General features: G+C 41.4%; 1 protein-coding gene and 2 non-coding genes across 3 annotated transcripts; 1 reads left to right on the forward strand and 2 right to left on the reverse strand.

The window, feature by feature from the left end:
* Positions 1 to 660: 660 nt before the first annotated feature.
* TSPAN19 (tetraspanin 19) lies at positions 661 to 16,448 on the reverse strand. The gene is made up of 8 exons (XM_038756921.1): positions 16,361 to 16,448; positions 16,214 to 16,286; positions 14,553 to 14,686; positions 6,593 to 6,667; positions 5,812 to 5,922; positions 4,164 to 4,319; positions 2,247 to 2,330; positions 661 to 801 (listed from the first exon to the last, which is right to left on the reverse strand). The coding sequence occupies exons 1-8, from the start codon at positions 16,424 to 16,426 to the stop codon at positions 721 to 723; spliced, it is 780 nt and encodes a 259-aa protein (XP_038612849.1). The 5' UTR covers positions 16,427 to 16,448; the 3' UTR covers positions 661 to 720.
* Positions 9,903 to 10,040, forward strand: LOC119937353. Its single transcript, XR_005454029.1, has one exon. It is a non-coding gene; the product is annotated as a small nucleolar RNA SNORA7 (small nucleolar RNA).
* Positions 16,449 to 23,157: 6,709 nt separating the features above from the next.
* Positions 23,158 to 23,292, reverse strand: LOC119937326. Its single transcript, XR_005454002.1, has one exon. It is a non-coding gene; the product is annotated as a small nucleolar RNA SNORA7 (small nucleolar RNA).
* Between the last annotated feature and the right edge of the window lie 2,221 nt (positions 23,293 to 25,513).

Genomic DNA, 25,513 nt, shown 5'->3' on the forward strand with positions numbered 1-25,513 from the left:
TGGCACATAGTAAGCTCTTAACAAGTAAGCACTTAGTACAGTGCAAGTGCTTAGTACAGTGCTCTGCACACAGTAAGTGCTCAATAAATACAATTGAATGAATGAATGAACAAGTACCATTATTATTAATATTATTATTGCGGAAATACCAGAGAAAGAAACACCAGAATCTAGAGCAAAGAACATTCAATCGTAAATGAAGAAATCCACATAGCAGCCTGAACATGAACTCTTGAGAATGTGTTTTTCCACATGGGCAAATAATAATCCTTGACCATCCTTAAATTTTCTTCTCCCATCAGTATGCATTTTCAAGGGTAGGCTAGCAGCAAAGGTGATCATACTTGGGTAAGAATTATTTCCAATATCTATTGTAAATTTCTTAGAATAATTATTCTGTGAAAAAAAATACTATAGCTTTTTGTTTAATATGCACTGAGTACTCTCAATGGATTGAGAACATTCAAAAATCCCTTCAAGGTGATCATGATAATTTTAAAGGATAATTTGAGCAGAAGATGATTTATTCTCTAATAGTAAATTAACAGAGCAAATGATTAATCAAAATATTCATTAGAGAAATGTTCAACATTAAAGACACACTTTTATTCTAATATCCATTACTTGAGAAAGACATAGATATCTCATTATATTTGGGAATAAAACAAGACTGCCAATTGATTTCAAACTCCAGTGCTTAGTTCTTTATATGCAATTTTTTCATGGGGCCATAGCTTTTTCTGCATAAATTTTATTTTTGATATTCCGGAAGAAGCTCAAAGATAATACAAGCTGAAAAATCTGGAAATTGAGGAACATTGAAATGAAGTCAATGAGTTGCATGCATTTAAAGGTGAACATGTTATAAATATATACAATCCAACAGAAGAAAAATGGTGTAAATATGATGGTAATTCTAGGGTTTTCCTAGGCTTGTCACACAAATAGTCTTTCATTAGAGGTCCCATCTTCATCTCTCCTTCTACCTTGTAGAGGTCAACCACTTTCCCACGAAAAAGAGAACAATTACTATGGTTCTTTCTAACTGTGCTATAATATGTATTTTGCTAAGTCTAAAGAAGAGATATCTTTCTAATGTCCTCATGAAGATCTTTGGACACTTCTATTAACTATTTAAATCCTGGGGGAAACTAAGTTGTATGATTGGCACAGGTCTGGAGGTAAAATTTTTAATCAGTCAAGTAACCAGTCAATGTTATTTATAGAGTGCTTATTATGTGCAGAGAGCACTGTACTTAGTTTTTGGGAGAGTAAAATACAACAGAGTTCCAGACACATTCCGACCGAAATGAGCTAACAGTCGAGGGGGAAACAGATATAAATATAAATGAATAATTTGTAGTATTTAATTTTAAGATATGCACATAAATGCTGAGGGGATGAGGATAGGGTGACTATCAAATGCTCAAAAATCACAGATCCAAGTGTATAGATGATATAGAAGGGAGAGGGAGCCAGGGAAAAGAGGGAGGGCCTCTTGGAGGAGATGTGCTATTAATAATGTCTGAAGGTGGGAAAAGTGGTGGTCTGGTGTATATTGAGTGGGATGGAGTTCCAGGCTAGTGGGAAGGAGTTATGAAAGTGTCAGCAGCGAGATAGAGATGAGATCTTGCACAGTGAATAACTGGCTCTAGAGGAGTGGAGTGTGAAGACTGGGATGTAGTGAGAGATTAGTGAGGTGAAATAGGAAGGTGTGAGCTGACTGAGTGCTTTAAAGCCAATGGTAAGGGGTTTCTGTTTGATGCGGAGGTAGATGGGCAACCACCAGAAGTTCTTGAGAAGTGGGGAGATATGGACTGAACGTTTTCGTTGAAAAATGATCCAGGCAGCAGAGAGAAGTATGGACTGGAGTGGGGAGAGTCAGGGAGGTCAGTGAGGAGGCAGATGCAGTAGTCGAGGTGAGATAGGATAAATGATTGGTTCAGCATGGTAGTAGTTTGGATGAAGAGGAAAGGGTGGATTTTAGCAATGTTGTGAAGACAAAATTAACAGGACTTGGTGACAATTGAATATGTGGGTGGAATGGGAGAGATGAGTCAAGGACAACACCAATGATATGGGCTTGTGAAATAGGGAGGATAGTAGTATTGTCTATAACGATGGAAAAAACAGGGAGAGGAGAGGGTTTGGGTGAAAAGATAAGGAGGTCAGTTTCTACTTTTCCTGATGCTTTGTCTTAAAGTTTAATCTCTAATCTAAAACACACTTAAAAGTAGTTTTCTTACCTCTGAAGCTAGTAGTCCAAAATTAATTCCAATCAAGGTTAAAATGTTGTATTCAAACCATGTATTGATATCCTCTTCACATCCCTAGGAAAGAAGAATGTATAGAAACATTTTTTTGTAATGTCATTGAGGGTTAAAATTCATAAGCAAAAATGAGGAGAATTATTTTGAGCTGTAAACATTAATTATGGTATTGGTTAATCAATTACTGTGTGCCAAGCACCATACTAAACACTGGGGTAGATACAAGTTAATCTACATACTAAATGCTGGAGTAGATACTAGTTGGTCTACATTCTGTTCCTGTCCCACATGGGGCTCAGACTCTAGACAAGAGGGAGAACCGATATTTAATCCCCATTTTACAAAAGAGTAAACAATCTCAGAGAAGTTACTTGCACACAGTCACCTATTAGGGAAGAGGCAGAGTCAGGATTAGAACCCAGCTCCTTTGCCTCCCAGGTTTGCGCTCTTTCTATTAGGCCACACTCCTTGTCAATTTGAAAATTAGGGTTTTCACAAAAACATTAAATTCAATTTACCTCTAAATATAAAGTAGAACTCACCACGCAGGTCACTAGGAAGTGCTCTAATTTGCTCAGAGATAGTTCTCAGAAAGAAATTTTCTGGAAGGGCTGAGTAAACTGGAAGAAGAGGAATATGAATAAAAACAGTGTCGAAGATGAGAGGAGGGAACATGAAGAGGAAGAGCAGTGGGGAAGGGGCATTAAGAGTCCGGGAGGCAGGAGAGAGAGAAAGAGAGAGAGAGAGACCCAAAACCTGCATTCAGAGAGAAAGAAAGATGGCATCAATCAATAAATGAATCACAATATGGTATTTATTGAGTGTGTACTATGTGTAGAATACTGTATTAAACGCTTGGCAGTCTTGTCTTATGCCATTGACTTATCTCTGAACCATATTGACACCATGGACACATCTCTCCCAGAACCCCCCACCTCCATCTGCCATCTTTCTAGTAGTGGATCCGTAGAGTTTTCTTGGTAAAAATACAGAAAGAGTTTATTGTTGCCTCCTTCCATGCAGTAAATCGAGTCTCCACCCTCAACTATTTCCTGTGCCGCTGCTGACCAGCACAGGTGAGTTTTGACTTGTAGCAGATTGCCTTCCACTCGCTAGCCACTGCCCAAGTTACGAATGGGTAGGCCTCTGCTTGACTCTTCCTCCCATAGTCAAGACTGGTGAAGTAATGGAAACTCTCCAGGTGTGACCCTGAGAGGAAGCTTGGGAGAGTACAGTATCCCAAAGTTAGCGGACATGTGATTTTTATGTAGCCAGGACTGACATTCTTGGCAGGAGATGCCAAGTGTATGTAACGTGCCAGCATATATGAAGATGGTGTGGCGGAGGCAAAAGTGACCAACATAACTCCACTCTCTTGGTGGTGCTCACTTTGAAACACAGGTGAAGAAATGAGAGCCCGAGTGCAGGATAGATTTGAGGGCGCCCTTGCTCTCAGGAAGACTGTCGCGCTGACATGTGCCTTCATGCTCTTGCAAGCCATGGTCTGGGTCTCTTTGGGTTTGTCGGCAGAGAATGACTCTCTGTGTACCTGTAATTAATTAATTAATTAATATTAATGTCTGTTTCCCGTCTAGACTGTAAGCTCATTTTGAGCAGGGAATGTGCCTGCTATATTGTTATATTGTACTCTCCAAAGTGCTTAGTACAGTGCTCTGCCCACAGTAAGGGCTCGACAAATATGACTGACAGGGGATTAAGACTGTGAGCCCCATGTGGGACAGGGACTTTGTCCAATCTGATTAGCTTTTATCTACCCCAGTGCTTAGAACAGTGCTTGGTACTGTTCTAATCTAATCTAATCTTTTTCATGAATTAGATGTGAACTTTAAAGTGCTAGTTATTTAAATTCATAATAGTCTAATTGTCTCTTACCTTTGTGTGAGCTGCATTCTTTAAGGCATCACAAAACCATTTTCTTTCAGTAGTGTTTTCTCTCCGCTTCATGCATGAACATGGAATTTGATCTGCACTCTCTTTGTTTTTATTCTTTTGCCAATCCCTAGAACTGCTTCTGCCACAGCATGTAAACTAGGAAAAAGCACAATTATTTTCTTCAGGGGACCAAAGAACAGTTACAACAGTAAGCCATCATAACGGTTACATTCGTTCATTCAATGAATCATATTTATTGAGTACAAATCGGCAACAAATATAAATCGGCAACAAATAAAAGTCCAGTCAAAGTAGATTAAATGAGTTATTTAATTAATAAATTAATTATTAGTATTTATTGAGTGCCTATGATCTACAGAGCACTGTAGTAAGTACTTGAGAGAGTACAACAGAGATAAAAGACAAGGTGTCAGTCTAATAGCAGGGACAGACACAGAATAAATTTCAGATACGAAGGAAAACAATGCTGGAAAGAAGGATAGTTGAATACATAAGGGATTAAAGGACAGTAAACTGGCACGTACAAAAGTGCTTTGGTTGCCTGCAAGTGCTAAGCATACAACTGGAAGAGAAAAAATGCTAGTTGGGGAATGTCTCCTGGGGGAACTGAGATTTCAGGAAGGCTTTGAAGATGGCGAGAACTATGGTCGGTGAATATCAATCAATCAATCAACTGTATGTTTTGAGTGCTTACTATGTGCCGAGCACTGTATGAAATACTGTATGAAATACTTCGGGAGAAAACAGATAATAGATATTGGACAATATGATTTTGATGCCCTCCTCTAAAACTGAGAAGTTAAGAATGGACTAAACCCTGATGTGTTTAAAACAGCAGTCTCCATTATGATTTTCCTAAAGGTTAACTTCAAGTGTAAGAATGAATTAGTGCATCAGTGTAGATACCTAAAAGGGAAGCACATCTACAAAAGATGGAAGTCTGTAGGTCAAAATATTTATTATTGTTACCATTAAAATTACCAGGTTTACTTCCAATTCACCCATATTAACTGATTCACACAGATCCTCTACAATAGATATATAATGGAGGAGTCACCCACAGAAAAGAAGGAGGAAGGAAAAATGACAAAGCTCCAAGAACTTTGTCCAAGTCACTAATGACTTCCAGGTCAAAGTTATAATGCACCATATAATGTATTCATTCATTCAGTCATATTTATTGAGTGCTTACTGTGTGCAGAGCACTGTACTAAGCACTTGGGAGAGTACAATACAACAACAAACAGACACATACTCTGCCCGTGTACTGTATAACTTAACCATTTGGATAATACCTTTTCTGTTTCACAGCTACTTTCAGTTCATGTTTTAGAAAATTTTCAGGTGAGATGGTCTTTGATTGAAGCCCTTTCTCAGGGGATGAAAATATTCACAACTACAAAACTGCTTAGGTGACAAAGGGATATGGGTGCTTATTGTAGAGTACTGAGTTTCAGATTGAATCTCAGGAAAACCATTCTTGAAACAGGATGAGTAGAAATAATTATGCTGAAAAACATTCTGGGAGCTTGACTTCTTTTCAGAACATGATTTAAGTAAGATATAATTTTTCAATCTGATGCCAATAACATGATATTTTTTGCTTTTCATTTCAGTTTCTCCTTACAGTTTTCTGCACCATATTCAGAATATCCCACTTGAATCTGTCTTGAGGCAAATCTTTAGATCCATATTCAATGATCATGGAATCAAATGAATCGTGCATTATATGTTTAATCTGTTGAAGGAAAAAGAAAGGGATGAAGGTGGTAGACAGTTTTAGTGCAAATTCACCCAAAAGGGTTATATGGAAATATGAAACTAAGTGCCCTAAGTAAGGACTTTGTTGTATGAAGTCTGATTTTAATTTTCTATTATAATTTAGATCATTCCTGATGGAGCTATTTCTAGCCTTTTGGCTAGTTCCTCTATGGGAACAACATAGAACAGATTTTAATGGCTAAAAAGGTCACATTTTCTCTTTTTCAACTCCATGCCCTCATATTTATCTTCATCTATCATCTTGGGGACATCTTCTGAATTTGAGCTCTTATAAATTTCAGGAGTATAGCAGATGATGAAATTTAAAAACACAGGAAAATTCTCCATTTAAGACTATATTTCATTATTCTAACCACCTGAATAGTTGCACATCCATTGTATTTGACACATCCCTGGGCCAAGAAGGATTCCAGTAATTACATATTTCTATAGAAAATAGGTATTTAATGGCCCAGAATTACATAAAAATTTAGAATGCAATTACTCTAAACAGCAATGTATCTCTCGACAGCCTGAATTTAGATATGGGTATTATACATCCAGGTTACTTAGCAGTAGAATAGTAAACCAAAAAAAAAAAAAATTACCCAAAATTGAGTGTAAAACATAGTGTTTGTAGACTGTACCTCTTCTTTTTTGATGAAGATGAGTCCAGACAATCCAATCTGCAGCCCACAGGCTAGAATTATAAGCATCACATACTAGGAAAAGATAAAGTTTACTATAAATTGTCAATTTCATTAGTCTAAGAGAATAATAGTAATTAAAGAAACTTTGCCTGGCTTCTCTGATTCTATTTGATTTGATTCAGATGCTGAATCTGTAAAGAAAGCTGAATCACCATATGAGATCTGGGGAGTAACTTTTCCAACACTGAGACACAATATCGGGTCAGACCATTACTAGAGGTCTAATCAGTTAATCACTCAATAGTATTTATTGATTGCTTACCATGCCCGGAACATCATCATCAATGGTGCCTTTTGAGTACTCACTAATAATTACTGTGGTATTTGTTAAGCACTTACAATGTGCCAGGCACTGTACTAAGTGCTGGGGTGGATTCAAGCAATACAGTTTGGACACAGTCCCTATCCCACATGGGGCTCACAGTCTTAATCCCCATTTTACAGAAGATGTCACAGAGAAATTAAGTGACTTTCTCAAGGTCATAAAGAAGAAAAGTCGAGGAACCAGGATTAGAACCCAGGCCCATACTCTACCCACTAGACTATGCAGTTTCTGTGTACTATGTGCAGAACAATGTATAAAGTGCATAAACAACACAAAAGGGAAAGGATAATGAGGGCTTAGTTGGGGAATGTCTCTTGGAGGAGTTATGTTTTTGATGCTCGGAGGACATGTAACTAGTGACATCAATGGATCTATGTGTCCTCAAAGCTGGTTGGAATTATTTCCAGTTATGGGGTCATGCTCATCTATACTCCAACATCCTGTAGAGCCAACAGAATGTGGGTTTTAATCTCGGCTCTGCTATTTGTCTGCTGTGTGACCTTGGGCAAGCAACTTTACTTTTCTGGGCCTCAGTTCCCTTTCTGTAAAATGGGGATTAAGACTATAAGCCCCATGTGGGACAGGGACTCAGTCCAACCCACTTTGCTTGTATCTGCCCCACCGCTTAGTACAGAGCCTGTTGCATAGAAAGGACTTAACAATTACTATAATTAACCAAAACTGTTCATGAGGGAGCCCGCAGTTGGTTTTAAGTTTAAGTGAGGATTCTCCTTTGTCTCTGCCTAAGGCTTCTTGCCTTTCAGTCAATCCCTAGCCAATAACTCTTTTACTTTAAAGCATTGTGGCACTGAGTCAATGAAATACAGCTTTTCCAAAAATTGATGTACTGGACATACCCCTTTTTCCTTTCATTTTCCTTTGTCCTCAATCCTTTGCCTTTATAAAATACTGACTCAAAAATGTATTTTCCTACCGATATTATTTCTCATCCCATTGAAATGCAAAGCTACAGTAAGCTACTGCCGATTCTCCTCATGGATTCTGCATTGCAATCAATCAAATCATCCACCAATGGTATTTATTCAGCACCTACTGAGTTCAAAGCCTTGCGTTAAGAACTAGGGAAAGAATCACAGAAGCAAGACATGATCATTGTCTCCAAGTAGCTCACAATCTTATAGGGAAAGCAGAGACAAGTTTGAAGAGTTGATTGTTGAGGTCAGATCTGCTTGGCACAATGCCATCAAGAAGGGAGTAGCTTTTCTTGAGCAACAGCTCCGTATGGAAAGAGACAATCTGCAGAAGATTATGGACTGTCTTTCAGAATCCACAAAAATTGATGAACTGACATTTGGGTGGAGGAAAACTGAGGTTATATCACAACCCAGACAGAAAAACTTTATCATAGTTAAGGATCTCTGTCATCAACCAGAGGGGAATGCTGCCAGTGGGGTCTATTATCTGGAGAAAACACTTCCCAATGAAGCAGGAATGGACAAATAGAGAAAACTGAATCGACATAGCTCGTACGTCCTAGGAGAAATTGGCAAGTATAATACATTGTTACATATCACCTGACCTTTACAGAATTTTGAAGGGGAGAACATGGGATCAATGTTATCTTCTGGATTAAAACCAAAATCCAATTGATCACAAGGCTGGTCTAGTCCCTTGACTGTCTTAGCTAGATTTAATTACTCCATCAGCCTCCTGGCTGATCTCCCTTAACCCAGTCTCTCCCCTCTATCATTCATATCTCACCCTGCTACCCAAATACATTTTTAGAAATGGGTTGGAAACTTAGGGTTTGTGACTAGCTATAGCTCTTCATGACGCCGGATATAGTACTCTGTAATAGGTACCTAGAGAATCAGCCCAGGGAGAGTGATATCATTATCTTCTCTCTCAAAGCTTTCTGAGTAGGATGTAGTTGGCCTGCCTCCATCTGGAGTGCCATTCGTAATATGCAGTCTGGGTAATGCGTAAGAGAAGGCCAAGACTAGGTTCAGGAGCCACAGGAGCCAGTACAGTGATTTGCCCACAGTAAGCGCTCAATAAATATGATTGAATAAGTTTGGATAAAGATGGAGTGAAACAGTAGGAGGAGGAAGGTAAGATGCAATAATAGCAGGTACAGTGGTTTGCTATTATGAAATTTACCCTTTCCAGTGAACCTGAAATTATTCCACCCTTTTTCAACTCTTCTCTCATCTCTTTCTTTCTCTCCCTCGGCCCCCGAGTTCTTATCCCAACTCTGCCAATTTCTTGCTGTGTGACCTTGAACAAGTCAATTAACTTCTCTATACCTTAATTATCTCATCTGTAAAATGATTAAGTCCCCTTCCTTTTAATTTGTGTGATACCCTTGTGGGGCAGGAATTGCGTTCAAACTGCTAAACTTGTATCAACCTCAGTGCTTAGAACAGTGCCTGATGCATAGCAAGTGCTTAGCAAGCACCATTAACAAAAAAATGCCCAACTTTATTATGTGTACAGATGGGTCTCAAAACTAGAGTGGACCTTCATACAGATTCACACCACACAATCCAATTTTTAGCTGACCCCTTCCCTGTGTGGTACAGATTTGTCACCTGATACCATTATGTCCAGTATTCCTGTTTTATGGGCTTTTCCCCCCTGGACTTCCCATTGCCAAATTTCACAGCTCAGAGGCCACAGCTCTGTCCAGAGGGACATGGGAGGGAAACACAAAGGCTCCTGGAGCAAGTGTGAGAGTAACGGACAGATTTTAATGATGTTGTGAAGGAGGGACCAACAGAATTTAGTGATGGATTGAATATGTGGGCTGAATGACCGAGAGGAATCAAGGGTAATGCCAAGGTTATGGGCATGAGACACGAAGGATATTGGTGCCGTTTACAGTGATGGGAAAACCTGGGAGAGGACAGGGTTTTGTGGAAAGAAAATCAGCTCTATTTTGGACATGTTAAGCTTGAGGTGTACCTATCAGGATCGCACCTGGAGAGTTTCCAGTACTCTACCAGGCTCGACTACGGGAGGGAGAGTCAAGCAAAGGCATATCCATTCAATTCCTAGCTTAGGCAGTGGCTAGCAAGTGGAAGGCAATCTGCTACAAGTCAAAACTCACCTGTGCTGGGCAGCAGCGGCCTGGGAGAGACTTGAGGGCTGAGACTCAGGTTTACTGCGTGGAAGGAGGCAATGGTAAACCGCTTCCATATTTTTTACCAAGAAAACTATATGGATACATTACCAGAATGATTGCAGATCGAGGTGGGGCATGTTGTCCACCCTAGCTGTGCACTCCAGCAGTAGCTGCACTGACTGCTTTTCCCTAAAGGCTTAGCATAACCGACTCCATTGTATGCAGGGTTTAACAACAGGGTATGTGAGGAATAGGGCCGGCCTAGGGGAAGATTCAGTAATCGAGGAGGGCTGACACTGATCGTTTGAGACGACCCCATCCTCTGTGGGCTAATAATGTCTCCTGCTAATATCTCCAGTTAACAGGTGTCAAAGTTTCGTGCGCTTGGGAATCCTTTGTGTAGCTCCGATGGGGAACCAAATAAAAAGGAAGAAGTGGCTGGGATCGGGGCTGTTCGTCACTCCTACCTCTCGGGAAATGAACGGTATACTGTTCTATCTGAACTCAGGTGTCCGAGTTATTATTCCTATCTGCCTCACCACCTTGGGTTCTTGAACCCTGCGGCTGATTTACACCGGTTAGCTTATTTTGCTCCCTACATGTCGATAACAGGGCGTTCTGGGAGAGGTGTGTCCACGGCATCACTATGGGTCAGGCACGACTTGACAGCATAAGACAACAACAACAACAAGCTTGATGTAATGGGAGGACATCCAAGTCTGGATGTCTTAGAGGCAGGAGGAGCTGTGAGACTGGAGAGAGAGAGAGAGGTCAGGGCTGGAGATGTAGATTTGGAGGGTGGTGTGGACGTTTGGTGCTGAAGGGAGGGTAGATTGGGTATGGAGGTTAAGTGGGGCATGATGAGTTGAGAAAATTGGATGAGATCTGAAGTCTCTGTGCGGGAATAATGCAGATTTACGGGGAGGAAGTGTCTGGGAGAGGAGGCAAGTGAGGAGGTTGTGATCAGATAGAGGGATTTTGGTGTTGGTGAGAGTAGAGATAATAGTAATAATAATAATAATAATGGTATTTGTTAAGTGCTTACTATGTACAAAGCACTGTTCTAAGCTCTGGGGAGGTTACAAGGTGATCAGGTTGTCCCACGTGGGCCTCACAGTTTTAATCCCCATTTTACTGATGAGGGAACTGAGGCACTGAGAAGTTAAGTGACTTGCCCAAAGTCACACAGCTGACAGTTGGCGGAGGCAGAATTTGAACCCATGACCTCTGACTCCAAAGCCCTTTCCACTGAGCCACGCTGAGATGTGCAGTGGTTAGAGATGATGAGGTTGAGTGTGTGTCCAAGTTGATGAGTGGGCAAGGTGAGGTGGAGCAGGAAGTCAGTGGAGTTGAGGAGAGATAGAAGGAGGGCAGTAGAAGGGTCAAAATTGATTTGGATTCCTCATTTTAAGACTCTCACTCTGTCCAACCATGTACTTCAGGCACCTCTTGCTTATTTCCAAGGACTTCTGAGCATATGTCTGGTGCCTGGGTGGTAAACTGCTCTTTTTTCTGTTTTCCCCATCCTGCTCCTAACCTCTCTTCCTCTCTCTCCCAGTGAAATATCAGACAGGATGGTGGTAGCTTCACCCTGAGAAGCAATCCCCTGGAGTTTAGCATCCTGGGGATTTAACTGACTTGCTGAATAGTTAGCCCAGCCCTGAATAAAGCCATCCAGTTCCTAATTGCCGGTCTCCACAATAGCTGGTTTGTCTTTCCTTTTCCACAGCAGTTCACAGATTATGTCACTTTTGTTCTAGTCCAGGGGGCATCAATGTCACAGGCCTAAAGTACTTCCTTGCCAGAAGTATACTAATCAGCCATCTGCTTCCACACATTACCACAAAACCAAATGGTAATTTGCTGATTAACATGAGGGGGAAGACAAATCCCTTTTTCTCCACTGTTAAATAAGTCCTGAACCTGAGTGGATAATTTGTGTGCTGATCACACTGCAGTTTGCAGTTTCCTCCCCACAAACCTTTTACCAGAGCTTCTAACAAGAAGCTAAATTGACAAATTAGTGTTTCACCTTCTTTTATTTTCCCTGCTCACCTTTTTATGGATCTGCTAATGACTCCTATCTGGCTAAAAGGTGACCAGCAGGAGGTGTGAAACCAATTCTTCTTGGGCATTAAAGTAAAACAAAGAAAAACCTCTTAGTATAATTATTCATTTGAGAAGCAGTGGCTCAGTGGAAAGAGCCCGGGCTTTGGAGTCAGAGGTCATGGGTTCAAATCCCGACTCCACCAATTGTCAGCTGTGTGACTTTAGGCTAGTCACTTCACTTCTCTGGGCCTCAGTTACCTTATCTGTAAAATGGGGATTAAGACTGTGAGCCCCCTGTGGGACAACCTGATCACCTTGTAACCTCCCCAGAGCTTAGAACAGTGCTCTGCACATAGTAAGCAATTAATAAATGCCATTATTATTATTATTATTATTTAGGAAAAAAAGAGTCCTCACATAGAAAATCAGGTAATCTGCTTCAAACACAAGGCTATAAACTCCAGCATTTGCTTAGGACACCAGAATGAAACTGAAAATATATATTGGTAAGGGTGTTCTGGGAGAGATGTGTCCATGGAATTGCTATGGGTTGGAAATGACTCGACAGCATAAGACCAGATGAAACTGAAATGAAAAGTATAAACCATTGATTGATTACCAGCTCTTGTTGCAGGTAATTTACCAATAAACAGGATAAGATACCAACTGGGATCTTCAGAAAAGCCTTGCACAGACTTGGAAAAACCCACAGATCTTGTAGAGCTTAAGATCTCTATTCCAGTCATAACATCATATAGCTGAACCTTAGTCTGAACTGTGGCCTTCTGTATTGGTAGGAAATGTGATAACCCTGAGGCATAAAACCAAGAAGCGGTGAACTTTAGGGATGCTTTGCAAGTGCCCTGGTAGTGGATCTTTTTTTCTTTTGTGGTGTTTTTTAAGCACTTACTAAGCGGCACATCTCCAAGAGGCCTTCCCTGGCCAAGCCCTTTTTGTCCTCTTCTCCCACTCCTTTCTGCATCACCCTGACTCACTTCCTTTGTTCATCTCCCGTCCCAGCCCCAGAGCACTTATGTACAGATCAGCAATTTATTTATTTATGTAAATTGTCAGTCTCCCCCTCTGTACTGTCAGCTCGTTGTGGGCAGGGAATGTTTCTGTTTATTGTTATATTGTACTCTCCCAAGCACTTAATACAGTGCTCTGCAAACAGTAAGCACTCAATAAATATGATTGAATGAATGATTGACAGGCACTCTGATAAGTCCTGGGGAAGATGCAAGATAATCAGGTTTGGACGTAGTCCGTTTCCCACATGAGGCTCACAGTCTTAATCCCCATTTTAAAGATGAGGTAACTGAGGCACAGAGAAGTTAAGTGACTTGCCCATTGTCATACAGAAGACAAAGGTGGAGTCAGGATTAGAACCCAGGGCCTTCTGACTCCCAGGACCATGCTCTCTCTACTAGACTTGTCTGCTTCTCATTTCCTGTTCATGTCGAGGTCTACCAATGCACTGCTGCTATGGATGTGCTGGGCATTCTGAGCAAGGGCAGATACTGGATGAGGGTCCTGTTTTTTTAGCCCCCCGGGGACTTGTTTAGGGGCCTTTAGTAAATCACTAGTTTTATTTACCATGGGCTTGGGAGTCAAGACTTGGGTTCTAATCCCAGCTCCACCACTTGTCTGCTCTGTGACCTTAGGCAGGTTACTTAACTTCTCTGTGCCTCAGTTACCTCATTTGTAAAGTAGGGATTAAGATTGTGAGCCCTGTGTGGGACATGGACTGTGTCCAACCTGATTATCTCATATTCACCCCAGTGTGTAGTACAGTGCCTGGCAAATAGTAAGCACTAAACAAATCTCATTATTATAATAATGACTATAAGCAACAGCTTCACTGATAATGCATTCATACAGATCATTTTTCTTGATCGTTATTGTATTTATTAAGTACTTATTATGCACCATATCCACTGTGCTGAAGTGCTGGGGTGAATACAAGATGATCTTATCAGACAGAAATTTTGTCTTATCTAGGGCTCACAGCATACCTTACTTTCTACTTTGGAAGTGTCCATTTTGCTCCATATTCGAACAAGGATTTAAAAACAATCTGTGTAGTTAGTCCATCAATATGTATTAAGTCACAGTGTGGCCAAGTGGAAAGAGCGCAGTACTGAGTTTGGAGACCTGGGTTCTAATCCCAACTCTGCCACTAGCCTGCTGCGTGACCTTGGGCAAGTCACTTGACTTCTCTTTGCCTCTGTTTCCTCATTTGTAAAATAGGAACTAAGTAGCTCTCTTTCCTCCCCCATAACTCTGAGCCTTGTATTTAACAGGGAGGGAGTTTGATCCAATCCTGTACCTCTCCTAGGGCTCAGCACATGGTAAACAAACAGCACATTATTATTACTATCATCATTATTTTTATATAGAAGTCTGAAGTTGGGGGCATTTTATAAAGGTTTACTTACCAAAATGACAAAACATTTTATTTCTTTGAGGATAGCCAAGTAACCCAGGAAAGCGGCAAGAACTATGGCAGATCCAGTGCCAATCAGTACTCGAGAAGTCTTTGCTATCAAATAGCTATGCTTACCTGTGGAAACTTAAACAAAAGTCTTCTTAAAATCACAATTAAACTCGAGTTTTGATTGTTTTTCAATTATCAATCAGGAACGAGAATTTCATTGATGAAAAAGATCTAATAGCACTTTTAGCTAATATGCAGCGTGGCTCAGTGGAAAGAGCACAGGCTTTGGAGTCAGAGGTCAGGGGTTCAAATCCCAGCTCTGCCACTTGTCAGCTGTGTGACTTTGGGAAAGTCACTTAACTTCTCTGGGCCTCAGTTACCTCATCTGTAAAATGGGGATTAAGACTGAGCCCCCTGTGGGACAACCTGATCACCTTGTAACCTCCCCAGCGCTTAAAACAGTGCTTTGCACATAGTAAGCACTTAATAAATGCTATCATTATTATTATTATTATTATGTAGCATGCAAACTTGGTGTAATCATTAACTCTTGTTTTGTGCATCTCACACTGTGGTTAAATTCTGCCAGTTCTTTATCTACAATCTATTTCCTAGAACCACCCCTTCTTTTCCACCCTTATAGCTGTCTCACTGGTTCATACTCTCATCATCTTGCAATTAATGGCATTTATTAAACGCTTACTATGTGTAAATTAGACTATGCAACAGCCTCTTGACTGGTTCCCTACCTCTCACCTCTTCTTCATCATCTTTATAAGAGGAAGTTCTGAAATGTCACTTCACTCCTCAGTGCCAATTTACCTCAGCATCAAACAGAAGCTGCTGAGCATCAAACAGAAGCTCCTGACGACTGGACTTAGAGTTTTCCACTAGCTCTTTCAATACTTATTTTGCTCTCTTTGTCCAGAGGATATTCAGTACATTTCCAAACCCTCTTACAGTTCGTGGCCCTCAACTGCCTCACTCTTTCCCATTTCTCATTCCATTCCTTTTCCCTGGACCTTTCTCCTCCACCTTTAAATCTGCCAGACTACAGCTTTCTTCATCTTCAAAGGCCTACAGAAAATTCCCTTCCTCCAGGGAGATGTTCCCTGACTAATTTTTCACACCCCATTAGGTCATTCCCACAGTTGCTCATAGTATGCGTGCATATAAAGGGCATCAATGATAGCAAAAATAACTTCCTATCTGTTTCTTCGGGCAGATCATCTGAAGAAAGGAATCCTCTGAACGATTCTATTCATTTTGTTAATGATGTGCATTTAGCCTTAATTCTATTTGTTCTGACGACTTGACACCTGTCCACATGTTTTGTTTTGTTGTCTGTCTCCCCCTTCTAGACTATGAGCCCGTTGTTGGGTAGGGACCGTCTCTATATGTTGCCAACTTGTACTTCCCAAGCGCTTAGTACAGTGCTCTGCACACAGTAAGCGCTCAATAAATACGATTGAATGAATGAATGAATGAAGTAAAGTCTGAAACCAATTTCTTGGAGGGAAGAGCTAAAATCCATTTCAGGCCAATGCTGCCACCTCCTGAGTAAATCAGGAAATCTCGCATTGTGTTTAAAATAATTTAAATAATAATAATGTGTTTAAAATAAAATAATAATACAATTTAAAATAAATTGTAAATACTTACACAGAATGTTGACAAAATTGCCTCTATCTAATAGAAGCCATAATCCAAATCCAGTGAACAAAAGTCCTAGAATCTGAAAATAGCGGGAATTACTTTTTGAATTTTTATCAAAAGCCAACTTATAATTTATTGAATAATCACGCTTACCAAGAAAGTGCCATTGAAGATGCTGAACATATACTTCAGAATCAGTATTTTGTCTTTCCTTTTCATTTTGTTGACTCTGAAATTGTCAATCAGACTAGTAGATGGAACCCGCAAAGATATACATTCTCATCTATCAACAGTGACTGCCGGGAACTGCAACTCCTTAGGCTTGGCGTTGAGTGAAGTGAAGCTAATGACTTTGCTGCCATGACATTTTAGGCTTAGTGGGCTGCTGGAGCCACCTGACTCTGAACTTTAGAATAAGATGTGCATCAGAGGTGGAGCCAAGAGCATAAAAATGTTCTTTTTTTATGAGTCAAAAAGTCAAGATGGCAGCTCCACCTCTTGCCCCTTACCAGCAGGATACAGCCCCTGGCTGGCATCTGATGTCTGTGATTTTTCCACAGCCCTCACCAGGCTCAGGAACCAAGCCAGAGACCTCTCGAATGCCTGGTTCCAGAATCCTTAAGGATGAGCCCCTCAAGCCACTGTGACAATTGTCAGCTGTGTGACTTTGGGCATGTCACTTAACTTCTCTGTGCCTCAGTTACCTCCTCTGTAAAATGGGGATTAAGACTGTGAGCCCCCCGTGGGACAACCTGATCACCTTGTAGCCTCCCCAGTGATTAGAACGGTGCTTTGCACATAGTAAGTGCTTAATAAATGTCATTATTATTATTATGATGATGATGATTATCCACGTTGCAATGTCGTAAGGGCAAGAAGAAATGGGAAATTGTCTTTGCCATTAATGTCTGCTAATGCCAAGGAGACAGTAATGGTGCATTGTTTGTTCAGTGAATCAGTAGTATGAGATGACATTCAAACTCATGAATACATGCTCACCCAATCAAAAAAATGATAAATTATTTATTTACATTAATGTCTGCCCCCCGCCCACGACTGTAAGCACCTTGTGGGCTGGGTATGTGTGTACCAAATCTGTTATATTCTATTCTCTCAAGTGCTTAGTACAGTGCTCTCTACACAGTGAGCACTCAATCAATATGATTGATTGATGGAATGACAGCTCTATATAATGAACCTAATTCCAAAAGCAGTGGGGGTGAGGTATTTGATCTTAGAAGCAGCATGGCCTATCAGAAAGCACCTGGGTCTGGGAATCAGGATACTGGGTTCTAATCCCGGCTTTGTCATTTGCCTGCTGTGTGATTTGGGGCAAGTCACTTAAAAACTCTGTGCCTCAGTTTCCTCATCAGTAAAATGAGTATTAAATGTCTATTCTCCTTCGTCCTTAAAACTATGTGCTCCATGTGGAATGGGGACCGTAAACTAGCTTATTGTCTCTGTCCCAGCATTTAGCACAGTATTTGGCACATAGTATATGCTTAGCAGCGTGGCTCAGTGGAAAGAGTGCGGGCTTGGGAGTCAGAGGTCATGGGTTCTAATCCCAGCTCTGCCACTTATCAGCTGTGTGACTTTGGGCAAGTCACTTAACTTCTCTGGGCCTCAGTTACCTCATCTGTAAAATGGGGATTAAGACTGTGAGCCCCATGTGGGACAAACTGATTACCTTGTATCTCCCCCAGCGCTTAGAACAGTGCTTGGCACATAGTAAGCACTTAACAAATACCAAAATTATAATTATTATTAACAAATACCACAATTTTATTATTATTACTATTATTATCATTTGAGTTTTTCTTTTTGTTCCTCCCCAATTCTACCTATTAGTGCCAATGAATCTAAATATTCCAAAATATATTTTAGTAAATCAAATCTAATTTCCATTTAGTTAATTATTGGCTTTTTTAGCATCTTCAGGCTCCTTAGTATGGCAAAGTTACAGTTAAGAATGATGATGCACGAATGTCATCCTTTCTCTGAGACTGAATCAAATTTTGGATCATCACAGGTTATGTCATGACTATTTCTCCATTTTTATGGGAAACCTTTTTTAAATTAAAGAATCATTTCAAGAGATTGACATAAGCCATTCAATTTGAGGTTTCAGTTTAATGGAATAATAATGATAATAATGGTATTTGTTAAGCACTTACTAGGAGCCAGGCACTTACTAAGCATTGGATATCATCATAAACTCCATGTGAAATGGTTATGCTTAACTACCTTTGAAGAACCTAGTTGATTTGTGCTTCTGACTATACTTAGGGTAGTGTTGTGAACAAAATGCTCAATAAATACTATTGATTTATTGATTACTTCTAATTAATAACTATTGAGAATAAACCTGCAAATTCAGTAGTTCTCACAAAGTAAATGTCCATCTTTCATTTTCATTTGTCAGTCAGTCATTCGTATTTACTGAACACTTACTGTGTGCAGAACACTGAACCAAGCACTTGGGAGAGTAAAATATAACAATATAACCAACACATTACCTGCCTACAGCGAACCTACAGTCCAGAGGGAGAGACAGACATTAATATAAATAAATTACAGATTTATCTCCTCTGGATCCAGCCAAATTCTATTGTTCCTTCCATGCAGTTGAACTAGTAAATATTTATAAACACCAAAATTAATACATATTTTTATAATGTTACTGTTTGATTATTGTGATCTTTATCATATAATCATATTCAGATTATTTCCTCCCACAAGTAATACATGAATACGTTATAAAGTTTAAAAAGAGCACTGAGATGGACAAGTGCTATTCTAGCTTGGATTTAATGTATTTATTTTTTAAGAGAAAGCAAAAGTCCTTACCCAAAGTTGTTATTTTAGGAAAATTAAATCAATCCTCTTAGCTACTAAACTTTGGTGCTTAATGATAAAATTTCTTCCTGAATTCATATGAATCCTTGTGTTGATGCTACATAACTTCCTGGTTACAAATAAATGTAACCAAAGAGTTCCGCGCTGCCTGTTTATTTTTTTTTCCAGCCTAACAATGAATTGTTTGCTTTTAACTTAACTTGTATGCTCTGTTAATTGATCCCCATGAATGAGTTATGGTTACCCTTTGGAAAATAAATAGCATGGTCTTCAGCTTGAAAACTGTAAAGAAAAACTTGTGTTGTCTCTAAGTATGCATTGCAAAACTGTTTTTAACTGAAAAAGCTTTACCATGTTAACATTTTTGGGTCTCCTGGACAATCAAAATGGAAAATATAGTGCCTTTTAAAATCCTTAAAGGAAATAAAATTTAAAAAAATATTTCATTCAAACTTCTAATTAAGGAAACATTCTGAGAATACCTTGACTTGAGAAACGTTTTCAGCAGTTATCTTTTCGACACTTTTTACATTGATTTTTTTTTCCAGTTTCGTATGGAGGCTGGGATATATGCAAGTAGGATTTTCCAAATGTTGCATTCTTTCCCCTCTTTTGCAGGCATGTTCAAGTGGTTGCCAAAGAGAAAATCCCTCCCTGAATCCCGAGGCACCTTCCAGCTATCTCATCTTCTTGCTCCCGTTTCTATCCAAAGTCTTGGAAGGAGTTATATTACCTATTGTGTACAGATCCTCTCTCCCAACTCCTTCTAAACCCATTAATCTCTGATTCTTCATTCCACAGAGACTTCACTCTCTAAGGCCCCCAGTGACTTTCTCCTGGCCACAGCACATATGTATATTTCTGTATATATCTGTAATTTATTTATTTATTTAGGTTAATGTCTGTCTCCCCCTCTAGACTGTGAGCTCGCTGTGGGCAGGAATGTATCTGTTGATACATTCAAGCTCTTAGTACAGTGCTTTGCACACAGTAAGCACTCGATAAATACAATTGATTGATTGATTGGGAGGAGTCATGGATAACACCGAAGTTGCAGGCTTCACAGATGGGAAAGATTTGTTTGTTGCTTGGTGCTAAGTGCTGGGGAGACTACAATATAATGCAGTTGATAGACATGTTCCCTGTCCACTCCCTCTTTTTCCATCCCCAAATTCCATCTATTAATCAATCATATTTATTGAGCGCTTACTGTGTGCAGAGCACTGTACTAAGTGCTTGGGAAGTACAAGTTGGCAACATATACAGACAGTCCCTACCCAACAGTGGGCTCACAGTCTAGAAGGGGGAGACATCTATTACTAAATTCTGTAGTGTTTTCCACCATATCATTTTTTTAATGGTATTTGTTAAGCGCTTACTGTGTGCCAGGCACTGTACTAAGCGCTGGGGTAGATATAAGCTAATCACGTTGGACACAGTCCCCGTCCCACGTGGGGCTCACAGTCTCAATCCCCATTTTACAGATGAGGTATCTGAGTCCCAGAGGAGTGAAGCGACTTGCTCAAGGTCACACAGCAGACAAGTGGCAGAGCTGGGATTGGAACCCGTTACCATCTGACTCCCGGAACATGCCCTATCCATTACACCATGCTACCTTTGTCTTGGAGCAGGGCTGCCCAACATTTCCTGTCCCACCAAGCGGGCCATCTGGATCCCTCCCCACTGAGGGCCCTTCAGCCCTATCTATCCTTCCTTCTCCTGATTCCCTCATCAATACTCCTGCCTGGAGGAGTGGGAAGGAGAAGGAGGATGAAGGAAGAGGCACTTTGACCCTGCTTTTACCAGTAGCAATAGCCATTATCCCTACCATTGCTTCCCAACCCAGAGGAGCCATCTCCTGAGCTATCTGTCAGCCATCACTCCAGGAAACCACAAGATAGTAGAGACCAAGGCCAGGCCATGGGCAGGGCAGCTGCGGGAAGAGAAAGCAGCCACGACTCTTTCCCAGAATCTCACTTGCCAACGATCCTCCTTGCCTCTTGCTTCTTTTCCCGGTGAAATTATAAGAACAGAAGAAAGTCCCCCAAATTAATATATCTTAGGATACAAGCAACTTTTTTATTAATGATTACTCATTAAGTCCATCTTACTCATGTAATTAGTGAAGCAGAATGAGTTTATGAAAGTTTGAAACTAATCAGCCTCTCTGACTCACGCTGTTTCATGCCACACTCATACTTTGTTTTGTGTTGGTCTTTTGTTTCTGCCATCACTTGATGGGGTAAACCCTCATTAAAGTGATAATTACTTTTAAAAGTTGAGTGGCTGTAACTCAGCAAGTGAAATTAGTCAGCCACAAGGAGGGACACTTTCAATTTGAAATGGAGTTTCTGGACTGTGAGCCTGTTGTTGGGTAGGGACCGTCTCTATATGTTGACATGTACTTCCCAAGCGCTTAGTACAGTGCTCTGCACACAGTAAGCGCTCAATAAATACGATCGAATGAATGAATGAATGTCTTTTATGGCCATCTTCTTTTTGCTGTCTGCTGAAAGCTATGCTAGGTTTGTTTGATTGCCTTCTCTCTCTTTAACTGTCCTTGCATTCTTGGACAATATCCTACATAGGGAACAGGATCTGTTGACAGTTTTAAATTCTGTACTTCTGATGAAGACCCTTGTCTATATGCAGTAATCTGTCACCTATATAAAGCATTTCCTAAACCATTTCTCTAAGATGTTTGACCCTCTGGTACTTGTGTTGAGCTGAAAGTTTCCCCATGGATGGCAAGTGTATTTAGAGTTCAGCAAGCACATCCCACATTGCATTGCTTTCACATGGCCCAGGTTTATTCAAACGGTGATGGGGAAAGGGGTTAATGTGATTCATTCAATTCCGACTATATTATTATTACTATTAATATTATTGTATTTGTTAAGCACTTACTATGTGCTCTAAGCACTGGGGCAGTTGAAAGTTAATCAGGTTGGACATAGTCCCTGTCCCCACATGGGGCTTCCAGTCTAAGTTCGAGGGAGAAGGATTTAATCCCCATTTTCCAGTTGAGGAAACTGAAGTACAGAGAGTTAAATGACTTTCAAGGTCCCACAGCAGATGAGCAGCAGAACTGGGATAGAACCCAGGTCCTCTGACTCCCAAACCCGAGGTCTTTCCACTAGGCCATGCTACTTCTCCATCCAACCCTTCTGTCAGATGCTATTCTAAAGGACAATGCACATGCTAAGAGACCTTAACTTTTCCTTTGCGAAGACTGTATCTGCTGGCTAGGTCTTTTTCTGTCTGCATGAGTAGGATTGAACATTAGAAGCTTTCATTTTTCAGCTTGAACATAGCTAAGGGATGACTTTAGCTAAACATTTTTCCATCAGTGGCAGACCTCTGATTAAGGACCATTCACTGAAGGAAAATATCATGCTTAATTTGGAGCATCGTAGCATGGCCTATTAGAAGCTGCATGGCCTAGTGGGTAGAACACAGGCCTGGGAGTTAGAAGGCCTGGGTTCTAATCCTGATTCCACCACTTATTTATAGGGGTATATCTGCAGTTCCTCGGAGCAGCTTTGAAGTAAACATCTTCAAGTATATAAAGGCTGGCTAGTTTTTCCCTGCTCTCACAGGGTTTCACATCAGCCAGTTGGACAACACCTTGTCTAGAAATTAGTGCCTAGCTTAATGGAAAGAGCAATGGCCAGGGAGCCAGAGGACCTGGATTCGAATCCCAGCTATAGCTCTTCCCTGCTGTGACCTTGGGAAAGTCACTTAACTTCACTGTGCCTTGGTTTCATCATCTGCAACAGGGGGATGAAATACCTGTTCTCTCTCCCACCTAAACCAATTTCTGTAAGGGTCAGGAACTGTATCTGATAGGATTGTAATGGACCTTGTCTCGTCTTATGCCGTCGAGTCGTTTCCGACCCATAGCGACACCAAGGACACATCTCTCTCAGAACGCCCCGCTCTCCAACTGCAATCCTTTCTGGTAGTGTATCCATAGAGTTTTCTTGTTAAAAAATATGGAAGTGGTTTACCATTGCTGCCTTCCGCGCAGTTAATTTGAGTCTCCATCCTTGACTCTCTCCCACACCACTGCTGCCCAGCATGGCTAAGTTTTGACTTGTAGCAGATTGCCTTCCACTCGCTAGCCACTGCCCAAACTAAGAATGGAATGGGTAGGCCTCTGCTTGACTCTCCCTCCCGTAGCCGACTGGTAGAGTTCTGGAAACTCTCCAGGTGTGACCTGAGAGGGGTATAATGGATCTACCTCTACGCTTAATGTAGTGCATAGCACATAGTAAATGCTTCACAAATACCATCATTATCCTGCACTGCCCTCTGCCATGGTGGCACAGGGAATTGATGATTTGAGCCCCACATTGTGACCCCTTTACTGAGGAATGAAGCCCTCGCTGAGCTCATTGCTTTCCAGCCACCCAAGGGACAAGGAGATGCCAGAGTATGAAGGAATGGCAATCCCTCCTCTCTCCACTCCTTGTTATATGACATAAAGCCTCCCAGACTGGCAGATTTAGAGAATCAGCATGGCCCAGTGGAAAGAGCCCAGACCTAGGAGTCAAAAGGACTCAGCATGGCTTCATGGAAAGAACACGGTCTTGGGAGTCAGAGGACGTGGGTTCTAATCCCTGCTCTGCCTTTTGTCTGCTGTGTGACCTTGGGCAAGCCACTTAACTTCTCTGTGCCTGTTACCTCATCTGTAAAATGGGAATGAAGATTGTGAGCCCCTTGAGGGACAATATTGTATCTACCCAGTGCTTGGCACATAGTAAGCACTTAACAAATACCATCATCATTATTATTATTACCCCAGCTCTTAGACAGTGCTTGGCACATAGTAAGCGCTTAACAAATACCATCATTATTATTATTATCATCCCAGATCTTAGACAGTGCTTGGCACATAGTAAGCACTTAACAAATGCCATAATAATTATTATTATTAAAAGGACCTGAGTTCTCATCCTTGCCTGCCGTGTGACCTTGGGCAAGTCACTTCACTTGTCTGGGTCTCAGTTCCCTTATCTGTAAAAAGGGGATGAAGACTCTGAACCCCTTGTGGGACAAGGACTGCGTCCAATCTGATTATTTTGCATCTCTCCCAGGGCTTAGTACAGTGCCGGGCACATAGTAAGCACTTCACAAATCCCACTAAAAAAGAAAATAAAAATAAAAAAGAGGCCGTTGCTACGGTGCCCAGAACTGAATCCTTCACTTCATTCTGCTGCCCTGATTATGTTTGTACAGAAAGGCTCCGGGCATGTCACTCCCCTCCTCAAAAATCCCCAGTGGCTGCCTGTCAACCTACGAATCAAGCAAAACCTCCTCACTCTCAGCTTCAAGGCTGTCCATCCCCTCGCCCCCTCCTACCTCCCCTCCCTTCTCTCCTTCTCCAGCCCACCCCTCACCCTCCGCTCCTCTGCCGCCGCTAACCTCCTCACTGGGCCTCGTTCCCAGCGCTTAGAACAGTGCTTTGCACATAGTAAGCGCTTAACAAATGCCATTATTATTATTATTCTCGCCTGTCCCGCCGTCGACCCCCGGCCCACGTCCTTCCCCTGGCCTGGAATGCCCTCCCTCCGCCAAACTAGCTCTCTTCCTCCCTTCAAAGCCCTACTGAGAGCTCACCTCCTCCAGGAGGCCTTCCCACACTGAGCCCCCTTTTTCCTCTCCTCCTCCCCATCCCCCCGCCCTACCTCCTTCCCCTCCCCACAGCACGTGTATATATTTGTACAGATTTATTGCTCTATTTATTTAACTTGTACATATTTACTATTCTATTTATTTTAATGATGTGCATGTAGCTTTAATTCCATTTGTTCTGACGATTTTGACACCGTCTACATGTTTTGTTCTGTCGTCTCCCCCTTCTAGACTGAGAGCCCGTTGTTGGGCCTCTATCTGTTGCCGACTTGTACTTCCCAAGCGCTTAGTCCAGTGCTCTGCACACAGTAAGCGCTCAATAAATGTTATTGAATTAATGAATCCCACCAGAATGTCTATCAGCTCCCCCCCTGTCACCCACCCAGGGTCGGCCGAGCCTCTCCCCTTCCTGGATTTTTAGACTGTGAGCCCACTGTTGGGTAGGGACTGTCTCTATATGTTGCCAATTTGTACTTCCCAAGCGCTTAGTACAGTGCTCTGCACACAGTAAGCGCTCAATAAATACGATTGATGATGATGATGATGATCTGCGCCCCCGAAATCCAACTACACAGTACTGCCCTGGGAACCTCCTTCCTCCAGCAAGCATCCTTTGGTCGGGCTCCGTTTCAGTCAGTTGCGTCAGTTGGGCCTCGCTGTTGTCATGGTTACGCTTTGTTTGGAAGGACCAGCTCCCCACCGCCAGCAGCCCGGACAGGTAAAGTCACTCTGCCTGGGGCCTGTCCTAATGGTGCTATGTATTAGGCGCTTCCTATGTGCCGGGAACTGTACTAAGCGCCGGGGAGGAGACGA

Source organism: Tachyglossus aculeatus, chromosome 14 (genome assembly GCF_015852505.1).
Source record: "Tachyglossus aculeatus isolate mTacAcu1 chromosome 14, mTacAcu1.pri, whole genome shotgun sequence".
NCBI lineage: Eukaryota > Metazoa > Chordata > Mammalia > Monotremata > Tachyglossidae > Tachyglossus > Tachyglossus aculeatus.